Here is a 23,309-nt window from a genome sequence, read left to right on the forward strand (position 1 = left end):
TTCCCCATTCAATTAAAGACAGTGTTCATTTATATCTAGGATAGAAGCAGTGTCATTGTTAGGGGGTGCTTCAGGTGTTTAAGCCCCTGATCTCTGGAGTCCAGCCTCCAGTCTTCGAGAGCCACCCCTGTGCTCTTCAGTATTTTTTTCTGAATAAGACTGCATGCAAAAATAGAGATGGGTCAAGCTGCAGACCTCTGTATATCTGCAATTCAGTAGCTCTGCTGCAGAGACGATTGTATTGCAGGTTTTTGTCACTTGGTTATTTTTAGTTGAGTCTAATAACCCTCCCCCAACTCTAATCTTAACCAGGTGTTATCACTGACATATAATATAAAGCATCCACCTCCTCAATGGAGTTGAGCCCTGGAGGTCCACAGCTAGTCTGTTGGGGAAAAGTCAAAGGGGAGTCTAAGAACCTAATAACTGCACATCCTAATGATGACCCTGTTCTGTAGCATTCAGTGAAAGCCTGTATTTTTTTAACCTAGTGCCAAATTTACAGGGCAGAGTGGTGGCTCTGAGGCTAAGGATATGCGCTGGTAACCTGAAGATTGCCGGTTCGAATCCCCGTCACTGCCAAAAGAGATCCTACTCTGCTGGGCCCATTGCGCCCCTGTGCTCTGACCCCAAGGGGTATGTGAAAACTAACAAATTCCTAATACAAGAAATTGTATAAGGCAAAATAAAGAACAAAAAAAAATCTCGGTGCCCTGTCCGAGAACTGCCCTGTCAGTTCTAACACGTGAAAGTGATGACCGTTCAATCCCACGCTCATTTTGCCCAAAATTAAGACGCCACATATGCCCGTCAATGCCATCACTAAACATGGCTAACGAGAACTGTGATGTCATAAGCACCCGGATGTAATTCAGGCCAGAAAGATGGCAGCTGCTATGTTAAGGTCGCTGTCTAAATTAAAATGCCCTTCAACCGCAATTTTAACTACAAATGTTGTAAAATCATCGAGTTCTTTGCTGCTGAACAGGTACGAGAAAACGTTAATGTAGTATTTACAGAAGAAAGGTGAACCACTGCAGTACTTTGGGACTGTAAAGTTATTGTCTTGCGACGTTGCGCCTAACAAACTACTGATATATAAATAAAGGAATTACGGAGTTATTTGCTCAGTGAACTAGTAATACTTTGCATTGCGTTAAGTCGACTATATGGTTTAATTCTTTACGACAGTAATACTTTTAGTTTACATATACCTTATATGAAAGGAATTCACAACGCGCCTTATTTGTTTTAAGTTTTTTTTTTTTCTTTTTTGAATGCTTCAAAAGTAAAATGCCTAAAATAACATACGTAATGTTGACGTTTTGAAAATGTGAAAATCAGAAGTACTATACGAATTTGCATTAACGACAAAAGGTCGCGCAATTATATGTAAAATTCGAGTGATTTTGTATTATATCGTGTTTAATTTTCGTTTTATATTGTAATGTTTCTTTACTTATGCATTCTAAATGTCGTGACTTTGAGTACAGGTTTATGCAATCTGCATACACAGGTTAATGGCTGAAAATATTTGTTTTGAAGTGTTGCACCTTTCGCCTTATGCTGTGCATTTTCATTGGTTGATTTTTTTTTTTTAATAATGTTTTTGTGATACTCAGGCAGAAACAGTGGCAGCCAGATGTTGAATGGACAGAACAATATGCAGGAGCTGTTATGTACCCCACTGCTGTCACTGAAAAGTGGAACCCACCTCCCTGGAATGGTAAAGTTTTGTTTTACTCTTAACCTGGGATTTAGGTTAGTTAAAGTCTTATTTGTCTACTCGTTTGTTATTGATCCGGTCTTATGTTCACTTACAGAACAATAATGATGTATTTTACATGTAAAATTAAATTACTAATAAAAAAAATTGATTTTGTTTAGGTGTTAAAAAAAATATTTTTTACAGTTTAAACTTTCAGTACTGTCAATTGCTGAATTTCTTGTTAAAAGCTGGGCTTTAACTTTTGTTTACATCATACCTAGATGAGCATGATCATTGGTGTTTCTGGGAATTGTGTGCTTGAAATCGCTTGCTTGGCTGAGTAATCCGGGATCATAACAGGCTGGGTTGGAAGTGTTTTAACCATTCATTTTAAAATGGTATATATTCAGCAAATCATATCACAGCTTTTTTAAAGCATCTTTTTATTTACAAACACAAAGCACTATATGCATTTGTAAGTACAGAATAAATCATAAAAGCATTCATTAAAAATTCCTCACTTTAAAGTACAGTTCCTGATGATTACTGAAAAACCATGCAATATGTACATAGACATGTACATCTTTTAAACAAATTTAAAGTAAATATACTGATAGTAATGATGTAAGTAAATGTTTTTTGTTGATGAGTTTCATGGAGTTGGATGACCTGATGTTAGTTCAGTATTAGTTCCATTAATACTGAACACCCCTTCCAAGGGAAGGTTTGCATTCCCTAATTCATATTCCTTTTAATTTAATTGTATATAGTCTACTTCAGTTTAAAAGCTCTGGAAAATATACTGTTTATATATAAATATATTTAAATCAAAAAGTATTATAAAAAATGCAAAGAAGCTAAATAAAACTGTGTAGTATATACATAGTATTATATCCAATATAAATAATATAAATGGCATGCATTTGGCTGCAGTAAATACTACAAAACGATACCAATTTACAACTTTAAAGCTATATTCATAGTTATGTGAACTGTACAAGGCAAAGTTTGAGAAAACTGAACAGAAAGAAACTGATCTGATCATTTCCAAACCTGTATTATTAGAGCATCACAGTATTCTTCATAAGTGATTTGATTTGATATTACTTTACATTATGACATAATTGGGCCTGCTGTTTAAATAAAAAATGTAATCGTAATTAACCAAAAATTACAATTTTAAATTGAAATTAAGTGCACGTTAATCACAATTTATTGTATTTGATTAAAGCATACTAATATTTCAATAAAGCAGCAAAAGCTTAAGTGATTAATTGTAATTAAAAAAAGGTTTTATTAATCACTTGCCTATGCATATGAAATTGTTCCAGTTAGGTTATTGAACAGTTATGTGTAATAGAAACAACACCTGATGACCACCAAACACTCCAAAACCAGGAGGGTTGCTCCAATATTTGGGAAAAACCATACGTATTGTTTGGACTGCTATGATGCAAGAAAACATAGAAAAAGCACTAACAATTACACAAAAAGAAAATTTTAAATGGAAACGTAAAAGCATGGTTCATTTTTTATGCACAGTTAGCACTGCTAGAGCTGAGGTTGTGCTTAAATGCACGATACACACAAGTGAACTTTGCATCTGTTACCTGGAGAGGAGAGGTCATTAATTACACTAATAATATGTATACGGTCATCAGCCAATTTATTAGGTACACCTTGCTGGTACCAGGTTGGACCCCCTCTTACCTTCAGAACTGCCATAATTCTTCGTGGCATAGATTTGGCAAGGTGCTGGAAACATTCCTCAGGGATTTTTGTCCATATGGACATGATAGCATCATGCTGTTGCTGCAGATTGTTGCACATCCATGATGCGAATCTCCCATTCCACCGCATCCCATAGGTGCTCTATTGGATTGAGATCTTTTGACTGTAGAGGTCATTTCAGTGGAGTGAACTCATTGTCATGTTCAAGAAACTAGTTGATCTGAGCTTTGTGACATGGCGCGTTATACTGCTGGAAGTAGCCATCAGAAGATGGGTACACTGTGGTCATAAAGGGATGGACATGGTCAGCAACAATATTCTGGTAGGCTGTGACATTTAAGTGATGCTCAGTTCGTACTAAGGGGCCCAATGTGTGCCAAGAAAATATCCCACACACCATTACACCACCACCAGCTTGAGCTGTTGATACAGGGCAGGAGGATTCATGCTTTCTTGTTGTTGATGGCAAATGCTGACCTTACCATCCGAATGTTGCAGCAGAAATTGAGACTCATCAGACCAGGCTTTTTCAAATTTTCTATTGTCCAATTGTGGTGAGCTCGTATGAATTGTAGCCTCCGTTGCCTGCTTTTAGCTGACAGGAGTGGCACCTGGTATGGTCTCCCGCTGCTATCTGCCTCAAAGAACGATGTGTTGTGAATTCAGAGATGCTCTTCTGCATACCTTGGTTGTAACGCATCTGTCCATTCTCCTCTGACCTGTGGCATCAACAAGGCATATTTGCCCAGAGAACTGTAGCTCACTGGATTTTTTCTCTTATTTTCTGGAGCATTTTCTGTAAACCCTAGAGATGGTTATGTTTGAAATTCCCATGGATTTGTGATACTCAGGCAGAAACAGTGGCAGCCAGATGTTGAATGGACAGAACAAGTTTCTGAAATACTCAGACCAGCCTGTCTGGCACCAACAACCATGCCATGTTCAAAGTCACTTAAATTACTTTTCTGCCTTGTTCTGATGCTCAGTTTGAACTTCAGCTGGTCGACTTGACATTAGCCAGGTTTCCATCCAAGGAGTTTTTGCGAAAAAATATTTAGCGCTTCAAATTTTTTTTCCGATATAGCTGATGGAAATGCTAATTATCGATAAAATGTTGTACATGTCGATATAATATTTTTCCGTTTAACTTTAGCACATAAATTTCATATCGATACTTCAGATGTCGCAAAAACTACATTGGAAACACTTTTTGTCGGAAAAAAGGGCTTTAACGCAAATAAATGTGTCACATATCACTTGCAATCAAAACGAGAATGGCGGAGCGGTTCGCATGGTCTGATGAAGAGAGTTTTTTTTTTTTTTGATTAAACGTCGTTATTTTGTATTACAGTAATCCTTCCTCCATTGCGGGGGTTGCGTTCCAGAGCCACCCGCGAAATAAGAAAATCCGCGAAGTAGAAACCATATGTTTATATGGTTATTTTTATATTGTCATGCTTGGGTCACAGATTTGCGCAGAAACACAGGAGGTTGTAGAGAGACACGAGCTTTATTCAAACACTGCAAACAAACATTTGTCTCTTTTTCAAAAGTTTAAACTGTGCTCCATGACAAGACAGAGATGACAGTTCCGTCTCACAATTAAAAGAATGCAAACATATCTTCCTCTTCAAAGGAGTGCTTGTCAGGAGCAGTGACTGTCACAGAGATAGAGAGAAAAGCAAATAGATCAATAGGGCTGTTTTTCTTTTAAGTATGTGAAGCACCGCGGCACAAAGCTGTTGAAGGCGGCAGCTCACACCCCCTCCGTCATTTGCAGACAAAGTGAGACAGAGTTTGTTTTTCAATCAAAAATCAATACGTGCCCTTCGAGCTTTTAAGTATGCGAAGCACCGTGCAGCATGTCGTTTCAGGAAGCAGCTGCACAAAAGATCACAACATGAAGATAATCTTTCAGCATTTTTAGACGAGCGTCCGTATCGTCTAGGTGTGCGAACAGCCCCCCTGCTCAATCCCCCTACGTCAGGATCAGAGAAAGTCAGCGCAAAAGAAAGAGAAAAGTAAGCTGGGTAGCTTCTCAGCCATCTGCCAATAGCGTCCCTTGTATGAAATCAACTGGGCAAACCAACTGAGGAAGTATGTACCAGAAATTAAAAGACCCATTGTCCGCAGAAACCCGCGAAGCAGCGAAAAATCCGCGATATATATTTAAATATGCTTGCATATAAAATCCGCGATGGAGTGAAGCCGCGAAAGGCGAAGCGCGATATAGCGAGGGATTACTGTAATTCAAATTTCAGTTTTAATTAAAAACCTTAAGGGAAGCAGGTTACAGTACTAATTCAGTTGTTATCGCACTGAGAAGGGATGTTGAAAGGTAGGCTCACCTGTACAGATCCGATGCTGCAAACACAGCTGCATCATGGGCACTTCCAGGAGTGCCAACGCAAATGTCTCGTATCATGCACCTGTCATCAACAAGGGCCTGGAGAACAATAGATGGCCACCCTTTGTGATTAATGTAATCGCGGTAGCCTTCCGTCGGGGGAAGAATAGGGACATGCGTGCCATCCAGCGCACCGTAAATCTGTGGCACAAGATGCACCAAGGAATTGCAGTATGTAATTTCATTGGCCTCCGCTACAGTCGGAAGTCTGATATAACGCCGCATTAATTTTTCTTTAATAGCGGTGCACACAGCATATACACATTGATGGACGGTAGTTTTTCTAACCCCGAAAGTTTCTCCAACTACTCTATACTCGGCGCAGGTTTCCAGCTTGTAAAGGGCAATGGCAATCCGCTTTTGGGTTGGAACCGGTGGTCGGTGGCAACCTGTGATGGGCGCAACATTAGGACTGATGAATCCACACAACATCTCAAACGTCGGCCGTGTCATTCTAAAATGTTGCAGCCAGAGATTTTCATTGAAGTGTCTCTCCACCACCTCCTCCCACAAGGTCTTATTCCGTCGTCTCTCCCATACCCGTGGGTTTCGTTGCACTGGGGTACTTTCTTCGAGCTCTAGGGCTATCAGACAAGCAACTGCTTCATTCTGCTGTTGTCTTCAGATATTATGTACAATTCCAATTATTTGTGAAACTGAAATAACAGTAAGCTGGCAAATTTCAAAAAACTGTCTGAATAATCTCTCCATTTCTTTGTTTCTTTGTTTAGTGGAGGGGGTGTAACGTGGAAAACAAAAGGTAGATAATTTGCGACATACACAAAATTATGTATGGAAACGGCTCAAGGGCAGATTTTTTTCGTGATACAACAAAACTTATGCAACAGTTCGTTTTGGGGGGGGGATGACGTTATCACGCACACCATTTTATCGATAAAAAGCCAGTTGGATGGAAACAGGCTGGAGACAGCAAATTTCGCATATTTTTTTTACGTATATTCTGTTTGTCGATAACAAAACGTCGCAAAAAACTGGATGGAAACTTAGCTATTGTCTATATGCCTAAATGCATTGAAAGTTGAACAGGAGTGCCTAGTAAAATGAGTGGAGGGTGTAGATTAGGCTTTTAAATAGCAAACAATAAACTTATTAATTCAATAACCCTATGGAGATGCATGTTTTAAATTGCACATTGTAATAGAGTAGTACTAGGGTGTTGTACCGTGTTAGCCATTATGAATGTAGAGAAAAGCCAAGCAAAATGACACCTTTTATTGGCTAACTAGAAAGATTACAATATGCAAGCTTTCGAGGCAACTCAGGCCCCTTCTTCAGGCAAGATTACATCTTGCCTGAAGAAGGGGCCTGAGTTGCCTCGAAAGCTTGCATATTGTAATCTTTCTAGTTAGCCAATAAAAGGTGTCATTTTGCTTGGCTTTTCTCTACATTGTAATAGATAATGTCATATATGGACTATAAAATAAGCAACTATCTTCAGTCCAAGTAGATGGAAATATTAGTATAAACAATTTGCATTGATTAGAATTAATAGTTTTATTAGTTACAATATGATGTAGGATATAGACTACAGTGGGTAACATACAATTAATTAAACAACATACTTTGTCAGCGTTGGGGCAAATGTGAGAGAAGTATAAAGAATCGAGCAATTCCACTCTTTGTCATCTGCTCTTTTGTTGCTGTGACATGTGTAGCACCTGCACTGTGCTGTTTTGGGTATGATATCCCTCTGTTGGTTACCAGAAAAGCGCCATTGAAACATATTCAATGCCAGGGTCGGTGCTGACCCATTGACATTCTGTCTTGACAGCCTCTTACATTTCAAGAGTGAACTTGCATTAGTAGTCCTCACGGTGTGTAGCATTTTGTTCTGCTATACAGTGTGATGTGACTTTTTTTTCCCTCATTAATGTGTGAATGCAGCATAATGGCAAGGATGATGCTGACTTGCAGTCTCATTTAGTGCGTAGTGCTTGTCCATCTGCAATGTTAACGTGGCACGAAAATGAAAGTAATATTTTTCTGCTTATATAACTGGTTTGATTTTTAATAGTTCTCGTGTTCTTCTCTGCAGTTTGAAGAGCTAGTGTAAATATGAAACGATATGTACGAAATTTTATGTTCCGACACAGAGCATTCCCATATTACAAGAGACAAGTGGCAACTCTACTGGTCTTTGTGGATGAAGACCATTCTCCAAAAATGACACAGTAGATGATCAAGTGCTATTAATAGACTGGGATTGATTTGGTGCTGTCTCATTAAGCGTGAGGCATGGTCAAATTGACTGGATTAAACTGACGCATTAAGGGGTTGTGTTAAAAAAAAAAAAAATGTAATCGCAGAAAGTTTTAATGTGTTAATTGTACTTATTAATGGTGATTATTCAGCACCTCTAATTGTGATATAAAGTAATCAATAAAGATTATAAGCTTAAACTTATTACTCTGGTTTCATTAGAACGTAAATCTTTTTATATGATGGTGGATAACGAGACAATTCATTTTCCTGTAGAATTTTTGAGGTCTTCAGAAGTTTCATGGTTAAAATGTAATATTTTAAAACAGAATTGCATATTATTTGTCTCTAAAATTTTAAATACCTAGAGTTTTGTAATGGCCTCAGATGAGTATGTCCTTCAGTTTTTTTAGGGGTGAATTTTATAACTTGGAAAATGTTTGGGCAAAATGTTTTATTTCCTGAATATGTATCATATCAACAGGCATGTCATCAAATTTTAAAAGCCTGTAATTCCTAATTAAGTTAGCATTATGAGTATGAAATATTCTTGTATGAACTTGAAATTAATACTTTTCCTCATAGTCAGTTATATATTGGTTTTTCTGGGGAGAAAAATAAAAATAGCTTGTGTTCTAGTGCATATTACTGCAGTGGTTAGCGCTGCTGCTTCATGCATCCAGGAACCATAGATTTGAATCTCACACATGGTTGTTGTCCATGTGGATTTTTGTAAGTTTTCTTCAGGGTACTGTGGTTGTCTTCCTACATCCCTAAAGATGTGTATGTTAGGTTAATTGACAACAGCAAACTATTCTTAGTGTGAGTGTTTGGACACAAATTGTTCTAGTGATGGACTGTTTCCTGCCTTGGATGAAGTGCTGCTGGGATAAACCCAGGCTCATTGCTATAATGAATTGGATTAAGTGTTTTTGAGAATGTGTTATGTTCTAATTCTTACCTGTTATGCAATAAGATGATTTTAGTGTTGTGAATAAATTGGAAACGCTTTCTTCAGTGAATATTAACATAAGATTTCCTCTTTGCATTATATGCTTAATTTGAAAGGTGCTACTTGATACTGCAGTGCATTCCCTTTACTAGCACTATGTATTTTAAACAATTTTCAGTTTTTGAATTTCTAGTCGGATAGGTATAAGTAATAAACATTTACAGGCAATTAAATATATATGAAGAAAAGTTTTGTTGATAAAATCAAATTTCCATAATTATTCAAATGTAATATGAACATTGTCATAAACAGTTTTAACAAAAGAATGCTCCGCTGTAATAATAGGAATGCAGTCTTAATTTAAATACCAAGGACCGCCAATCATCTCTAACATACATTTGTGCATCATTTCAGAATTGTTGGAATTTGTTACTTAAAGATATAATTTATTTTCAATTTTAAGAATGCAAGTATTTTGTGGAAATTGCCTACTTTGGGCAATTTAAAAATATATGTAATTTAAAAATATTTTAAGTAAACTTAACTTTTGTGGCTCCCTATGCACCTATATTTTTAATTTTGTTTTTTATGTACAAAGTGAAAGGAAAGTCTTTTTAGTATGCATAAGCAAGAGCTAGCCAATCAATGAAATTGATAATCAATACATTTACTGATTATTTTAATGAATAATCGATTGATTGGAATTTAATATATACACACACAGTTAGGTCCATAAATATTTGGACAGAGACAACTTTTGATTCTGCGATCTTCGGACACAAAGGCCCACAAACAAACAGCAACTTAAAGCCGCTGCAGTAAAGGCCTGGCAGAGCATTAAAAAGGAGGAAATGCAGCATCTGGTGATGTCCATGAGTTCAAGACTATTGACCTTTATACATTCAACAAAAATTCTGAACTGATTATACAGGAGTCAAGCCATCTACATGTGTCATTGGCATGTCAGTGGTCATGCAAGAAGAAACATTACTCAAAAATAAAAGGGAAGGGTGTGCGATAGAGTAGATTGAAGTATCACAGACCAATTACCAAATGTTTTAATGCACAAAAAAAACCTAAAAACTTGCAGGTGAAGCAGCAAAAGTTTTGATGTAAGAAAATGTGCCTTCTGTATTTCTGATGCATGTTTATGACATCAAAGGGGATCTGGAAATAATCATTTTATCGCATATTCCTGGTACAGTGTTTCTTGAGGTAAGGATATATTTTCGCTTGTATGAATTCTCGTTTAAGTATGGAAATAAATCAAAATGAAACCAACCATGTGTGGCATGAATAGGTTTCCTCTTGAAAGACCAAATCATAGTAAACATGTCCCGGAAGGATGAAAGGATATTGTGCAAGAGAATACAGGCACTGAGGTAACATGCACAGCTGTTCTTCTCTTAAAATGACTGAATTTCATAATGTTTTTTGTTCAAAAATAACATGTAAGCTCAAGAAACGGATTAATACTTGACAACTGTCTTGGCTGGAAAAATGAATGTGTATTTGGTAATTTGTATGAATTTTGTTTTCTGAGTCTCCCAGGCTCCACTACAAGATGGCAGGACTGGCTATGTATTTTTAAAATTGTAATGGAAAATGCTCAACTTTAGAGCACAATTTTGTGTGGCAAATTCATATATACCATGTTTGTTAAGAAATAACTTTGACTTGATAAATACCAAACGTATCCTTTAAGTCTCTATCTAGCATGTCTTTGAAAAACTTTATGCTTAAGAAATTTTAACAATTTGTCACAGACCCTCCACAATCAAAAACTAAAGGGAGGCCATCAGTTGATGGCTTTTTACATCATTTGAATTGGAATCTGCAGTGTATGAAAGCCATTGAGCTACACAAGTCTGTTTAGACTATGTTTATAACTCGATGGCATTAGAAAGTGCTGTTAAAGAACATGTGTTTAATGTTCTGTGAGAAGTAACTGAAAAAAATTGAAATGCTCCAGCTTTAATATCTGTTTTCATATTCATATAGACCCTGAATTTTATGGAATGCATACATTTTCTAACTTGTTAATAAATTTAAAAAAATAAGAAGCTATTATTCAGTGCTTAACACTTTTCGTTTCACTAAGTTGAGTAGCATATCTCAGTATCTTAAGATAAGTAGTGAATCTTCATTTGGCAGAGTATGTGTGCATGCCCAGGATTCAAGTACACATTAAATGCTTTCATTTTACATTTTTAAACTTTCATTTTAGATAAATATCAAATGAGCCATAATCTAGCCTTTATTTCAATGCAGATATTATTTTAGCAATTGCTGCTGGCAGGCTCAGTGGCTCAGTTTACTTGTAGTGACAAGTCAAGTAAAATGACGCCTTTTATTGGCTAACTAAAAAAGATTACAATATGCAAGCTTTCGAGGCAACTCCGGCTCCTTCTTCAGGCAAGATGTTCCAGCTGAATTTCCAGTTTACTTGTAATTGTTATTCGACGGAACCCGGGTAGCAAACTAGATGCAATCCTTGTAGGGTAACATGCATTTATAGCCATTTGTATCAACCACATCTGTCTGTGAAAAGCAATCAGTGATGTTTTGTTCAGTTTGGTGAAGTCTTTGTGTGTATTATGAACATGTATAACTTGCTGTCAAGTACTACAAGATTTAATATGGAGACATCAGGCAGCAGTAGACACTTGCATTTATCTGCACAGTGCTTTGTAAACCTGTAGTAGAATGGGAATGGACTGCTAATAATGATCCAACATATGTTTAAAGCAGCACAGGTGTCAGAGCTGGCCACTCGTCTGTGACAATCCTGACTGCTGCTACTGCCACCACTGCCCTACGCGATTCTTTTGTCCTTTCTGCTGGCTTGATTGCTGCATGTGGAGAGAAAATGCATGTGTATTTCCACTTGAGTTAGATGTGGTTATCGCTAATGGAAACATTCCATTGCTAAAAATTCATTTTAAAAATTACTTTTCATTTTTTTATTATCGGTACAAAAGTGAGCAGCTTTTTTGTTTGTTTTTTTTTTTTTAATATCTTCAATCAAAATTCTGTATATGGATAATATTTATCCCAAAAAAATGATAGATTTTTCTTCTAATAAGGAAAACACTAGTTTAATACAGACATGCCAGTTTAGGGTGGAATGATGGCTCTGAGGCTAAGGATCTGCATTGGTATCCCGAAGGTTGCCGGTTCGAATCCCCATCACTGCCGAAAAAAAGATTGTACTCTGCTGGGCCCTTGAGCAAGGCCCTTAACCTTCAATTGCTTCAGGTGTGCTGTACAATGGCTGAACCTGCGCTCTTACCCCAAGGGGTATGCGAAAACTAACAAATTTCCTAATACAAGAAATTGTATAAGGCAAAATAAAGAACAAAGTTGTTTTTAGTACGGCCTGTTTTGTGTTTTAATTTGTGAATTATACTTAAAAAATGCAGGCAGCGTAATAGCACTAGCAATAAATTTATAAACATAAACATAATTATAAACATAAGTTCAAAAACAAACAAAACAAAAGTACAGGAGGGTAAATATTGTGGGGGGAAGGGGGTTCCCTCACATATTCTTACAGTATACTAAGGGACCTTGGAGGAATAAAGATTGAGAACCATTGACCTTATATTAAATTACATGTGTACTTCATTGATTATTTTAAATAAATTAAATAGTAAAAAATAGAACTTGTGGCACTAAAAGAGCCTGAGTCCAAGTGCTTGAAAGTGATGCATATATAAATGTTTTTATTAACTGATCATATAGCAGTTTAAATAATGGATTACCTTAAGTTGTGTGCAACACTCTTAATAAGAAGCAAATGATGCATTTTTCCATACTTGAAAGTGAAATTCAGAAAAAATGAATTGTTGCATTTTATTGTTAGTCTAAAACACATTACGTTTTCATTTTGGTGAAGCTAGACATATTCCTTGATTTTTCACTTTTTTGTTTAATGTTAGTTGCGAGCGCAAGATTGCTTGTGAATCTTCACATCCATTTGTCCTTAATGAATATTACGATTCTAGTGGAATGTATAGTAGAGCGATGATGTGGCTGCATCGTGTCTACTAGGTGCTATACAGTTCCATAACTATGCAACAAAGAGAAAACACAAATTGTGACCTAGTTGTGAGTAAAGTAAAACACTTAAGAATCCTGTCCTTCCATATGAGGTGAGGTGAATAACCTAAGCTCCATTTTCTGTAGTAGATGCTTAGTAAACAACATCCACTGTCTAAGGTGTGGAAGAAAGTCAGAAAGACAAAATCCCAGGCAGGAGGAAGCTTTTCAGCACATTTTCTTTTCTTTTCATGAGAAGGGACCCTGTGGCCCACTGTGTAGTCCCCGAACTAAGGCACAAAATTGTATTTATAACCACTTTGTCAGAATAGGCTTACACAACACATGATATAATGTTAATATTTTACTGAATACTCCTTTCAGAAGCATGATTTAATCACGCTGCACAATACTTTGCTTATTTGCTAATTACACGCTGCCCACTTAATTTTCTTTATTCTAAAAGGTTTAAGTCCAGACTGTGTATGTACAGTTTAACAATGTTTAACATTTCACTTTTTTTTTTTATCTGGCACAATATAATTTACATTACATTTTAATCTTGCAGAAAAATTGCATTCTTACCTTAACAGTAATGTCTCTTTATACATTTTAACCTTACAAATTCTTAGCAGGGTATTCCACTGCACTAAAGCATGCTATCCCTCCCATTAAGGCAAAAACACTAAAATTTTCTTCCACAAAGGATTGTGTAGTGTTTGTTTACCAGACTAGAAACTGTGCTGACATTTCCTTGAAGCAAATAATTTTAAGTAATGTTTTTGACTGAAAAAATGTTTTCTTTGCTTCTTTAATGCATTAATCACCATCTTATTGTTTTATATTTGTTTAATCCACCAGATAAGGATCCTCCAGCTGAGAAGACAGTTTCCAATTTAACAATTAACTTTGGACCTCAGCACCCAGCAGCTCACGGGGTACTCCGGTTGGTCCTTGAGCTTAGTGGAGAATCAGTTAAAAAATGTGACCCACACATTGGTTTGTTGCATCGTGGGACAGAAAAACTTATTGAATATAAAACATACTTGCAGGTAGTCCTTTTTAATTATAACCGTTCAGTTACATTCTCATGCACTACTCATTCAATTATTTTTATTATTTGATTTATTGGAAGTTTTTAAAAGTATACAGCACTAATTTTTCCCGTTGTTGTTGTTTGCTAGGCACTGCCTTATTTTGACCGGCTTGACTATGTATCCATGATGTGTAATGAACAGGCCTATTCCCTGGCTGTGGAGAAGCTGCTTAACATTCAGCCACCACCCCGTGCACAATGGATTAGAGGTAAAGCTTCTAAATTGTTCTGCTTTCCACAACATATGAATATTTGACTTGCTAAATAAGTGTCCTTTCCGGTCTTTGATGAGTCACTATTGTATCTCAGAACCATTTCAATATCTGAGGGACTATATTATACGTAAGTTTTTTAACAAATACAGGACCTATAGAAGTGTATACTTCTTAAAATGCTTCAAAATATATTATGCCTTGTTACTGATAAGAAGCCTCTTTGGATACTGCCACATTTCAAAGTTAATTGGGTATGTTGCAATAAACTCACTGTTACTGCTTTTGAATAATTTGTATTTTTATATACTCAAGGGTGTCTTCTTTCAAATTAATCAGTTTTTCATGTTGTTTGCTGTCTTTCATTTTTAAAATATGTGATTTTCACATGTATATGTGAGGCGAGCAGTGTATCTCAGCTGAGTGAATCTGCTCCCACCTACATCAGCCCACATATAGTGAAAAACACATTACCATTGGATAGCTGTATTTCATACCTTTCCAGTAATGTGGAGTTGGGTATGATTGCTCATTTGTACTACATGTCATAGCTTTGCATAAAAGGCAGGGATTATTGTGTATATGACAGCTAATCTTTACGCATATTCTTCTGTGCGAGTGCCTGAGGATTGTTCGGTTAATGTGCAATAAGACTTCAAGTTTTTACTAGGGGAAACCTTTTTTTTTCAGTGGGAGAAATTTAAACATTAATAAGGATGATGTAATTTATCTCCCTGAGCAAATAAGGTGGACAAATTCTGACAGCCACAATTTCACTGTTTTAACTGTAATCAGAATCAGAATCGGAATCAGCTTTATTGGCCAAGTATATGTACACATACAAGGAATTGGACTCTGGTTTTACCTAGTATTGTCCCTGATGCTGTGAGATTGACTTAAGTGTTCATGAGAGTGATGGCCTGAGGAAAGAAACTGTTCACATGTCTGGTAGTTTTGGCGTACAGTGCTCTGTAGCGCCTACCAGAGGGAAGAAGTTGAAAAAGGTTGTAACCAGGGTGTGATGGGTCTGCAATGATGTTTTCTGCCGTTTCCTGACTCGAGATCTGTATAAGTCTTGAATGGAGGGCAGATCAACACCAATGATTTTTTCTGCAATCCTGACTGTCCGTTGAAGTCTGTTCCTGTCCTGTTTTGTGGCTGAGCCAAACCAGACTGTGATAGATGAACAGAGAACAGACTGGATTACTGCAGAGTAAAATTGGATGAGCAGCTCTTGAGGCAGGTTGAACTTCCTGAGCTGGCGCAGGAAGTACAACCTCTGCTGGGCCTTTTTAACAATTGTGTTTATGTTTAGTTCCCACTTTAGGTCCTGAGAAATTGTGGATCCCAGAAACCTAAAGTTTTCCACAGCAGACACAATGCTGTTGAGTAGTGTGAGAGGGGGCAGCACTGGGGGGCTCCTCCTGAAGTCCACTGTCATCTCCACAGTTTTAAGCTTGTTCAGCTCCAGGTTGTTTTGACCGCACCAGAGGGCCAGCTGTTCGACCTCTCGTCTGTATACAGACTCGTCACTGTCCTTGATGAGGCCAATGACTGTCATATCATCTGCGAACTTCAGGATTTTAACAGACGGGTCTCTTGAGGTGCAGTCATTTGTGTAGAGGGAGAAGAGCAGAGGAGAGAGGACACATCCCTGGGGGGCGCCAGTGCTGACTGTTCGTGTGCTGGATGTGATTTTTCCCAGTCTCACTTGCTGCTTCCTATCTGTCAGGAAGTTTGTGATCCAATGGGAGATGGGAGCTGGTACAGTGAGCCAAGTGAGTTTGGTGTGGAGGACTTCTGGAATGATAGTATTGAACGCCGAGCTGAAGTCCACAAACAGGATCCTAGCATATGTCCCTGAAGAGTCGAGATGTTGTAGGATGTAGTGCAGTCCCATGTTGATTGCATCATCCACTGACCTGTTTGCTCGGTAAGCAAACTGTAGGGGGTCAAGCAGGGGGCCTGTAATGTCCTTCAGGTAGGTCAACACCAGTCTTTCAAAGGATTTCATGACCACAAACGTCAGGGCGACTGGCCTGTAGTCATTTAACCCTGCGATGGAGGTTTTCTTTGGAACCGGGATAATTGTGGAATGCTTAAGGCAGGAGGGAACTTCACATAGCTCCAAGGATCTGTTGAAGATCTGTGTAAATATGGGGGCCAGCTGATCAGCACAGACTTTAAGACAGGAGGGTGACACACCATCTGGACCTGGTGCTCCCTTTTACTCCATTTCTCATTCACACAGATGACCAGTCTCCCTTCTGTTTTTCTTTCCACACTGCACTGGGTCTTTGTCTGCTTGAGTAAGATGAAATCTGTCCAGCATTAAAACAGTGTCGGGTATATCAAGTTTTAAGACAGCTCTACATAAAGCACAAAATGCCACTTGATTTGCATGCTCCATGACCCACTATGAGTGCAGACAGTTCATCCACAATTTTTTGACAGCAATCAAACATTCCTCATTACAATAGATGGCAGACAATTCTAAAACCTTTTCACCTTGCTTTTACTTTTTCACCAGCACGTCATCGTCCTCAGTCTGTGAACAAACAACTCCTGTGGTATTTTACTTTGTAATTTATTTTTTTGTATATTTTTTTAAGTCTTGGAAATTACAGCAGTGGAGCAATGTCTTAAATTGATTTTTTTAATGTCTTAATTTTTTGTGCTACTTGTGATTGTTGCTCTTTTTCAGTCTTATTTGGTGAGCTCACACGAATATTAAATCACATCATGGCAATCACCACCCATGCTTTGGATATTGGAGCAATGACACCTTTTTTCTGGATGTTTGAAGAGAGAGAAAAGGTAAGATTACAATGTCTCGAGTTTCTGTTTATTTTAACATGTATTTTTTTTAATGTTGGTTTCTGCTGTATGGTATATTGCCAGTACCGGTATTGGTTTCAAGCAATGATAACGATTTTTAGTTTTATTTGTATTTAATGATAGTTTACTTGTGTGTAAATCATAAGTCTGTTAATAAAATTTTGGCATTTTAGCTGCCTGATCCACAAAAATAACACAGCTAGTTCTTTAAATAATAATAATTATAATAATCTGACTTCACTGTATTCAATGCAAACTCAGCAGCTCACAACATGCTTTCACTGACTGGTGTATGTGTGCCCTTGCAAAACAAAAATGTTACCTCTGTTTAAATTATCAATGGAAGGCACATAAATACACACTAATAGCAAAGAAGAGAATTTGTAAATTACCGACACTGGCCAAATTAACGCAATATGTAAACTTTGCTAGCAGCACGTTGATGTAAAGGGTGGTAATACAAACAACCCTTTTGCACATCTGGAACAGCCACCCTAGTATAAACAGCAAGTGTCTGAATAGACGAGCAGCAGTTTCTTTTGACATGCAGCATAATAGAAAAGTGATGTGAATTTGGAGTCAGTTTATAACCACTAAGTCATTTGCCAGTGGATGCCTGTATGACAAAAAAGCAAATCCGTGAACAAAATTACAAATATTATAACTGAGCACATGCTAAGGAAATGCATCCCATTTATGTGGTGTAAAAAGAGAAATTTAAAAATACACTCAAAACGCCAGACCCAATGTGTATAATGCTAAGTCACCTACACTTCACTAAAGCAGTGCTCACACAAAAGTGAAGAATGCAGGCAAAACGTTCACTCGGATGTTAAATCAATTGGCTATTTTATGTGCAGAACAAATCTGTGGTCAAACCACACATTTAATCCTTACAAAGCGTAAGTACTATATTAATAAGAACTGTAAAGTAATAAACAATTGTTTACATACCTCATTCCTTAGGGAGTAAAAGATTTGTGTCCAATATCACTGATCTTCAAGAAAATTGACTGCTGCTGTATGGGCCAGGAACCATGTTGTTGCTTTGATCACAAAAATGTAACTGTGGTCTGATTTATTGTGCTGAGTAGCAGAATATGACAGTGTAATTTATTTTATGTTTTGTAGGAATTATTTAAATATTAAAAATTTGTTTAAAATTGTGTGGTGTTCAGGGAAGAGGTATTCAATAAAAGATTACACAGTTATGATTACTTGTGACTTGACATATACATCCCATATGTGTGAGTATATATGTTGGGTCACTAAAAACCCAAGGTATGTAATAGTTTTTCTGAAGGTTCCATAAAGCTCAAGAATTGGTCTTGCCAGCAGACATGTAATTGAGAAACAGCTGCTAAGCTGTCTGCAGATGGTTGATGCAAACAGCAAGTGTAATCATCTACAGTGATGGAAAACCAATTTACATTAAGTGTGCCACCTTACAAAGAAAAACATTTCTGCAACTAATGCCCATCTGAAAGGGTGTTTTAGAATAAGTTTGAAACATTGTTACTTGGTATAGAGCATCACTTAACACTAGAATTACCAGAGCCTACGAAAAACTCGTATATCCGGCCCACCTTAAATCGCTTCTTAAATCCGTTCACACCTCTCCGCCAGCATCCTTTGTCCTCTAAATGTGCTGATAAAAGACAATCTGCCAGCAGCCGGCTATTCCATCCCCCCACCGACTTAGAACTTGAGCGAAGTTTTCCCAGCTCACGCCTTGATTGATTATGTGGGAGTGAAGTGGAGTTTTACAGTGGAAATAAGAGATCATTATTCTAAAGTAATCTGTGTAAACACATTGTTAAAACAGAAACTTTGTCATATTTTAGTAATAAATGTTACAAAATGTAGTAGGCATAAACTATAGAATGTGTAAAGCCCGAGTTCCAAAGATCAAATAAACACTTTCCCAAAAGCTTCAAGGACAATACAACAGTCTCTGTGGCGTAGCGCGTTAAGATTTGCCTCTTAGAACACAACAGCTCTGCCGCCTCTCAGACCTGAGTTCGATTCCCCGCTAGGGATAACATGTTGCTTTTTTTTTTTTTTCTTTTTAACCTCAAACGGACATAAAATTTATAAATTGGTATGCACTGTCAGTTAATGAGATCGTTATATTTTCATGTGGGATGCTCCTTTTAAAATATTTTTTTAACAATTGAGACTGCAATTAACAGGAACAACTGTCCTTATAACTGTTATTTTTAAGATCCATAACACACAGACAGGCGAGCACTGCGTAATAGGGAGACAGACAGGCAGAGATATATAAATAAACAGGGAAGGCACATGTACTGAAAGAAAAAAAAGATCAACGTGCGTTGTTGTTACTTAGAGAGTCAGATGGGGGGAGGGGTGATGTTAGAGTGGGTGAGCTCATTCAGTGCTACAGGAACAACGCACGTTGATCTTTTTTTTCTTTCAGTACATGTGCCTTCCCTGTTTATTTATATATCTCTGCCTGTCTGTCTCCCTATTACGCAGTGCTCGCCTGTCTGTGTGTTATGGATCTTAAAAATAACAGTTATAAGGACAGTTGTTCCTGTTAATTGCAGTCTCAATTGTTAAAAAAATATTTTAAAAGGAGCATCCCACATGAAAATATAACGATCTCATTAACTGACAGTGCATACCAATTTATAAATTTTATGTCCGTTTGAGGTTAAAAAGAAAAAAAAAAAAAAGCAACATGTTATCCCTAGCAGGGAATCGAACTCAGGTCTGAGAGGCGGCAGAGCTGTTGTGTTCTAAGAGGCAAATCTTAACGCGCTACGCCACAGAGACTGTTGTATTGTCCTTGAAGCTTTTGGGAAAGTGTTTATTTGATCTTTGGAACTCGGGCTTTACACATTCTATAGTTTATGCCTACTACATTTTGTAACATTTATTACTAAAATATGACAAAGTTTCTGTTTTAACAATGTGTTTACACAGATTACTTTAGAATAATAATCTCTTATTTCCACTGTAAAACTCCACTTCACTCCCACATAATCAATCAAGGCGTGAGCTGGGAAAACTTCGCTCACGTTCTAAGTCGGTGGGGGGATGGAGTAGCCGGCTGCTGGCAGCTTGTCTTTTATCAGCACATTTAGAGGACAAAGATGCTGGCGGAGAGGTGTGAACGGATTTAAGAAGCGATTTAAGATGGGCCGGATATACGAGTTTTTTTGTAGGCTCTGGTAATTCTAGTGTTAAGCCCAAGAGTATAGATAAGTTTGTCTTTCTATCCTACAACCCGTGACAGTTCCCACAATACTGAGTAAATTAAAGCATGCAATCTCTGCGTCTGCCCTACAAGTAGAACACAAACTCCACAGAAAACATCACTACACAGAAGCAGCTCTCCTTAAAGTATTCAGTGATTTATTAATGGCTTCAGACGCAGATGAATGTCCTGTGTTCGTATTGCTTGATCTTAGTTTGGCCTTTTGATATGGTTGATCATAAGACCCTCTAAATCATTCTGTGGGCATCACTGATTCAGCTTAGGCTTGCTTCACCTCATGTTTATCTGATAGGAGTTTCTTCATCTCTGTGGAGTATATTTCTGAGTGTACTTCTGCTTCTTTGACTTGTGTGTCCCCAGACTTATCTTGTTTTCACAGTATATGCTTCTTCCAGCTCAAATTATTGATTCTCTTAATGGTATCTCCTACTATTTTAATGCCAATGATATTCAGCTTTATTGTTCTTAAATTTGTTTTTAAAACAGTAGATTGTAATGAATAAATTAGTGCTGGGCAATGCTGACAAAATTCAATATCACAATATTACGATATCTATCAATATAATTAAATACATGTTAATAAAGATAATAGTACTGTGCCTCTTTTTTGAACACCTCTTCCTAGAACACTAGGAATGTTTCCTACAAAACATTACATAGTCATGTTATGCTACTCCGCACAATAATCGTAGGCCACAGTTACATTTTTGTGATCACTGCAACTAAAATTATGAAGGAAGTTAGTACAGTGGATTGAGACTGTTACTTTAAAACGGTTTCATCAAGAAGAGGGGGACACAGTTGAAAACTTAAGTGTAAATTTCGCACAAACTTTATGAAGATTTTGTTTACACAGAGAACCATAGACCCATAGAATACGCTACCAAGTAGTGTGGTAGGCAGTAGGACTTTCAAAACTAGACTTGATTTTATTTTAGAAGAATTCAGTGGATAGGACTGGCAAGCGTTGTTGGACTGAATGGCCTGTTCATGTCTAGATTATTCTGATTTTTCTGATGGCTCCTGGCATATAGAGCAGTAGTGTTTTTTTTTTTTTTTGTTTTGTTTGTTTTATTTAAGCAGTCCAGTGATACTGGACGTGTGTGGCACCTGTGCTTTTTGTGCACTTTTGCCTCAATTAAGATCCTGTTTCAAGTGATTTGGCTTGTGCTGTTCCACTCTGAGCAGTTGCTGCATCTCCTAATAAACCCCTTCCCTTACCTTCCTCCACGTGCCCCTCTTAATTTTCTTCCCATAACATTCCTGATCTGATACTGAAATATTGTGTTGTATTGCCTCACTCTGTGTTGTCTGTTGGTCTCTCCTCTTGCTTGTTTCCGAGTCTCTCTGAGTTGTGTTCAGTGAACAACAGGGAATTTTTAAAGGGCTTGCAGTCTCAACGTCTCAATGTTGTGGAATTTCTTTTCTTATCTTTTACATCTCTAAAATGTCTACATAATTAAGCAACAAGATAGAAACTCAAATGTAATACACATATATACAGTCATATGAAAAAGTTTGGGAACCCCTCGTTAATTCTTTGGATTTTTATTTATCATTGGCTGAGCTTTCAAAGTAGCAACTTCCTTTTAATACAATACAATACAATACAGTTTATTTTTGTATAGCCCAAAATCACACAGGAAGTGCCGCAATGGGCTTTAACAGGCCTTGGGAAAGGTAGTTCAAAGAGAGACCCTTTTCCAGGTAGGTTGGGCGTGCAGTGGGTGTCAAAAGAAGGGGGTCAATACAATACAATACAATACACAGAACAAATCCTCAATAAAAAATAAAACATTTTTTTAGAAGTACGGAGCAGAATTTAACAGTAGATGATATCACATAATAAGATTTAGATAATTTTAGACTCCTGGAGACCTCATCCATCAAGCTGCCTCCCCCATTTGGCCATTCCACGGCTGAAACAGTGTTGGGCCAGCCAATCTGATGAAAGGACCCCTCTTTCTCACGATTCCTGCGATCCTCCATCAGGGATGACTTTACCTTAGGCAGGCAAAACAACTTGGCAGGTGGGCCGTGGCACCAAGTGCCACATTTGAGTACCAAGAAGAGAAACAGAATAGGTGAGGGTTAGTATCCAATTATAACTATCATGTTACTTATGTTTTAGTGCTAATGACTAACAACAGAGATGCAGTATGTACAGTTAATCAGCAGCTCTAGTCAGGATATGCTAAACTGAAGTAGTGAGTCTTCAGCCGGGATTTAAAAGCTGAGACCGAAGGGGCATCTCTTATAGTAGCAGGCAGACCATTCCACAGTTTAGGGGCCCTGTAACTAAAAGCTCAACCTCCCATTGTTATTTTATTAATCCTTGGAACCATAAGCAGACCGGTATCTTGAGATCTTAATGTGCGCTCTGGTTTGTAAGTCATGATAAGTTCAGACAAGTAAGCTGGACCTCGGCCATTTAATGCTTTATATGTTAAAAGAAGGATTTTGAAATCTGCCCTAAACGTAACCAGGAGCCAGTGTAAGGATTTAAGAACTGGAATTATGTGTTCGTATTTTCTTGTTCTTGTAATAATTCTCGCAGCCGCATTTTGGATTAACTGGAGGCTGTATAAAGAACAGTTTGAACATCCAGTGAACACTGCATTGCAGTAGTCAATCCTACTAGAGATAAATGCATGAATTAATTTCTCAGAATCCTGTTTATTTAGAAAGCGCCTTAATTTCCTAACATTTTTAAGATGGAAGAAACCTGTTTTGGACAACTTTGTAATATGCGCTTTAAATGACATGCTAGAGTCAAAGATAACTCCTAGATTGCGGGCTGATTCAGTAAAATTAATTGGGATTCCAACTGAGTTAAAAGATGACAAAATATTGTTATGAT

The 23,309-nt window shown here is 37.4% G+C and overlaps 1 protein-coding gene across 1 annotated transcript in view; it reads left to right on the forward strand.

Moving 5' to 3' along the window:
* Positions 1 to 823: 823 nt before the first annotated feature.
* LOC114667105 (NADH dehydrogenase [ubiquinone] iron-sulfur protein 2, mitochondrial-like) overlaps positions 824 to 23,309 on the forward strand; it is a 31,963-nt gene continuing 9,477 nt past the window's right edge. Inside the window, exons 1-5 of the mRNA XM_028822243.2 lie at positions 824 to 988; positions 1,623 to 1,726; positions 13,921 to 14,111; positions 14,244 to 14,364; positions 17,072 to 17,184. Of these exons, the coding sequence (XP_028678076.2) occupies positions 885 to 988; positions 1,623 to 1,726; positions 13,921 to 14,111; positions 14,244 to 14,364; positions 17,072 to 17,184 (633 nt within the window). The 5' untranslated portion in view covers positions 824 to 884. The remainder of the gene's footprint in view (positions 989 to 1,622; positions 1,727 to 13,920; positions 14,112 to 14,243; positions 14,365 to 17,071; positions 17,185 to 23,309) is intronic.

The sequence above is a fragment of the Erpetoichthys calabaricus genome, chromosome 16 (genome assembly GCF_900747795.2).
Source record: "Erpetoichthys calabaricus chromosome 16, fErpCal1.3, whole genome shotgun sequence".
Lineage (NCBI taxonomy): Eukaryota > Metazoa > Chordata > Cladistia > Polypteriformes > Polypteridae > Erpetoichthys > Erpetoichthys calabaricus.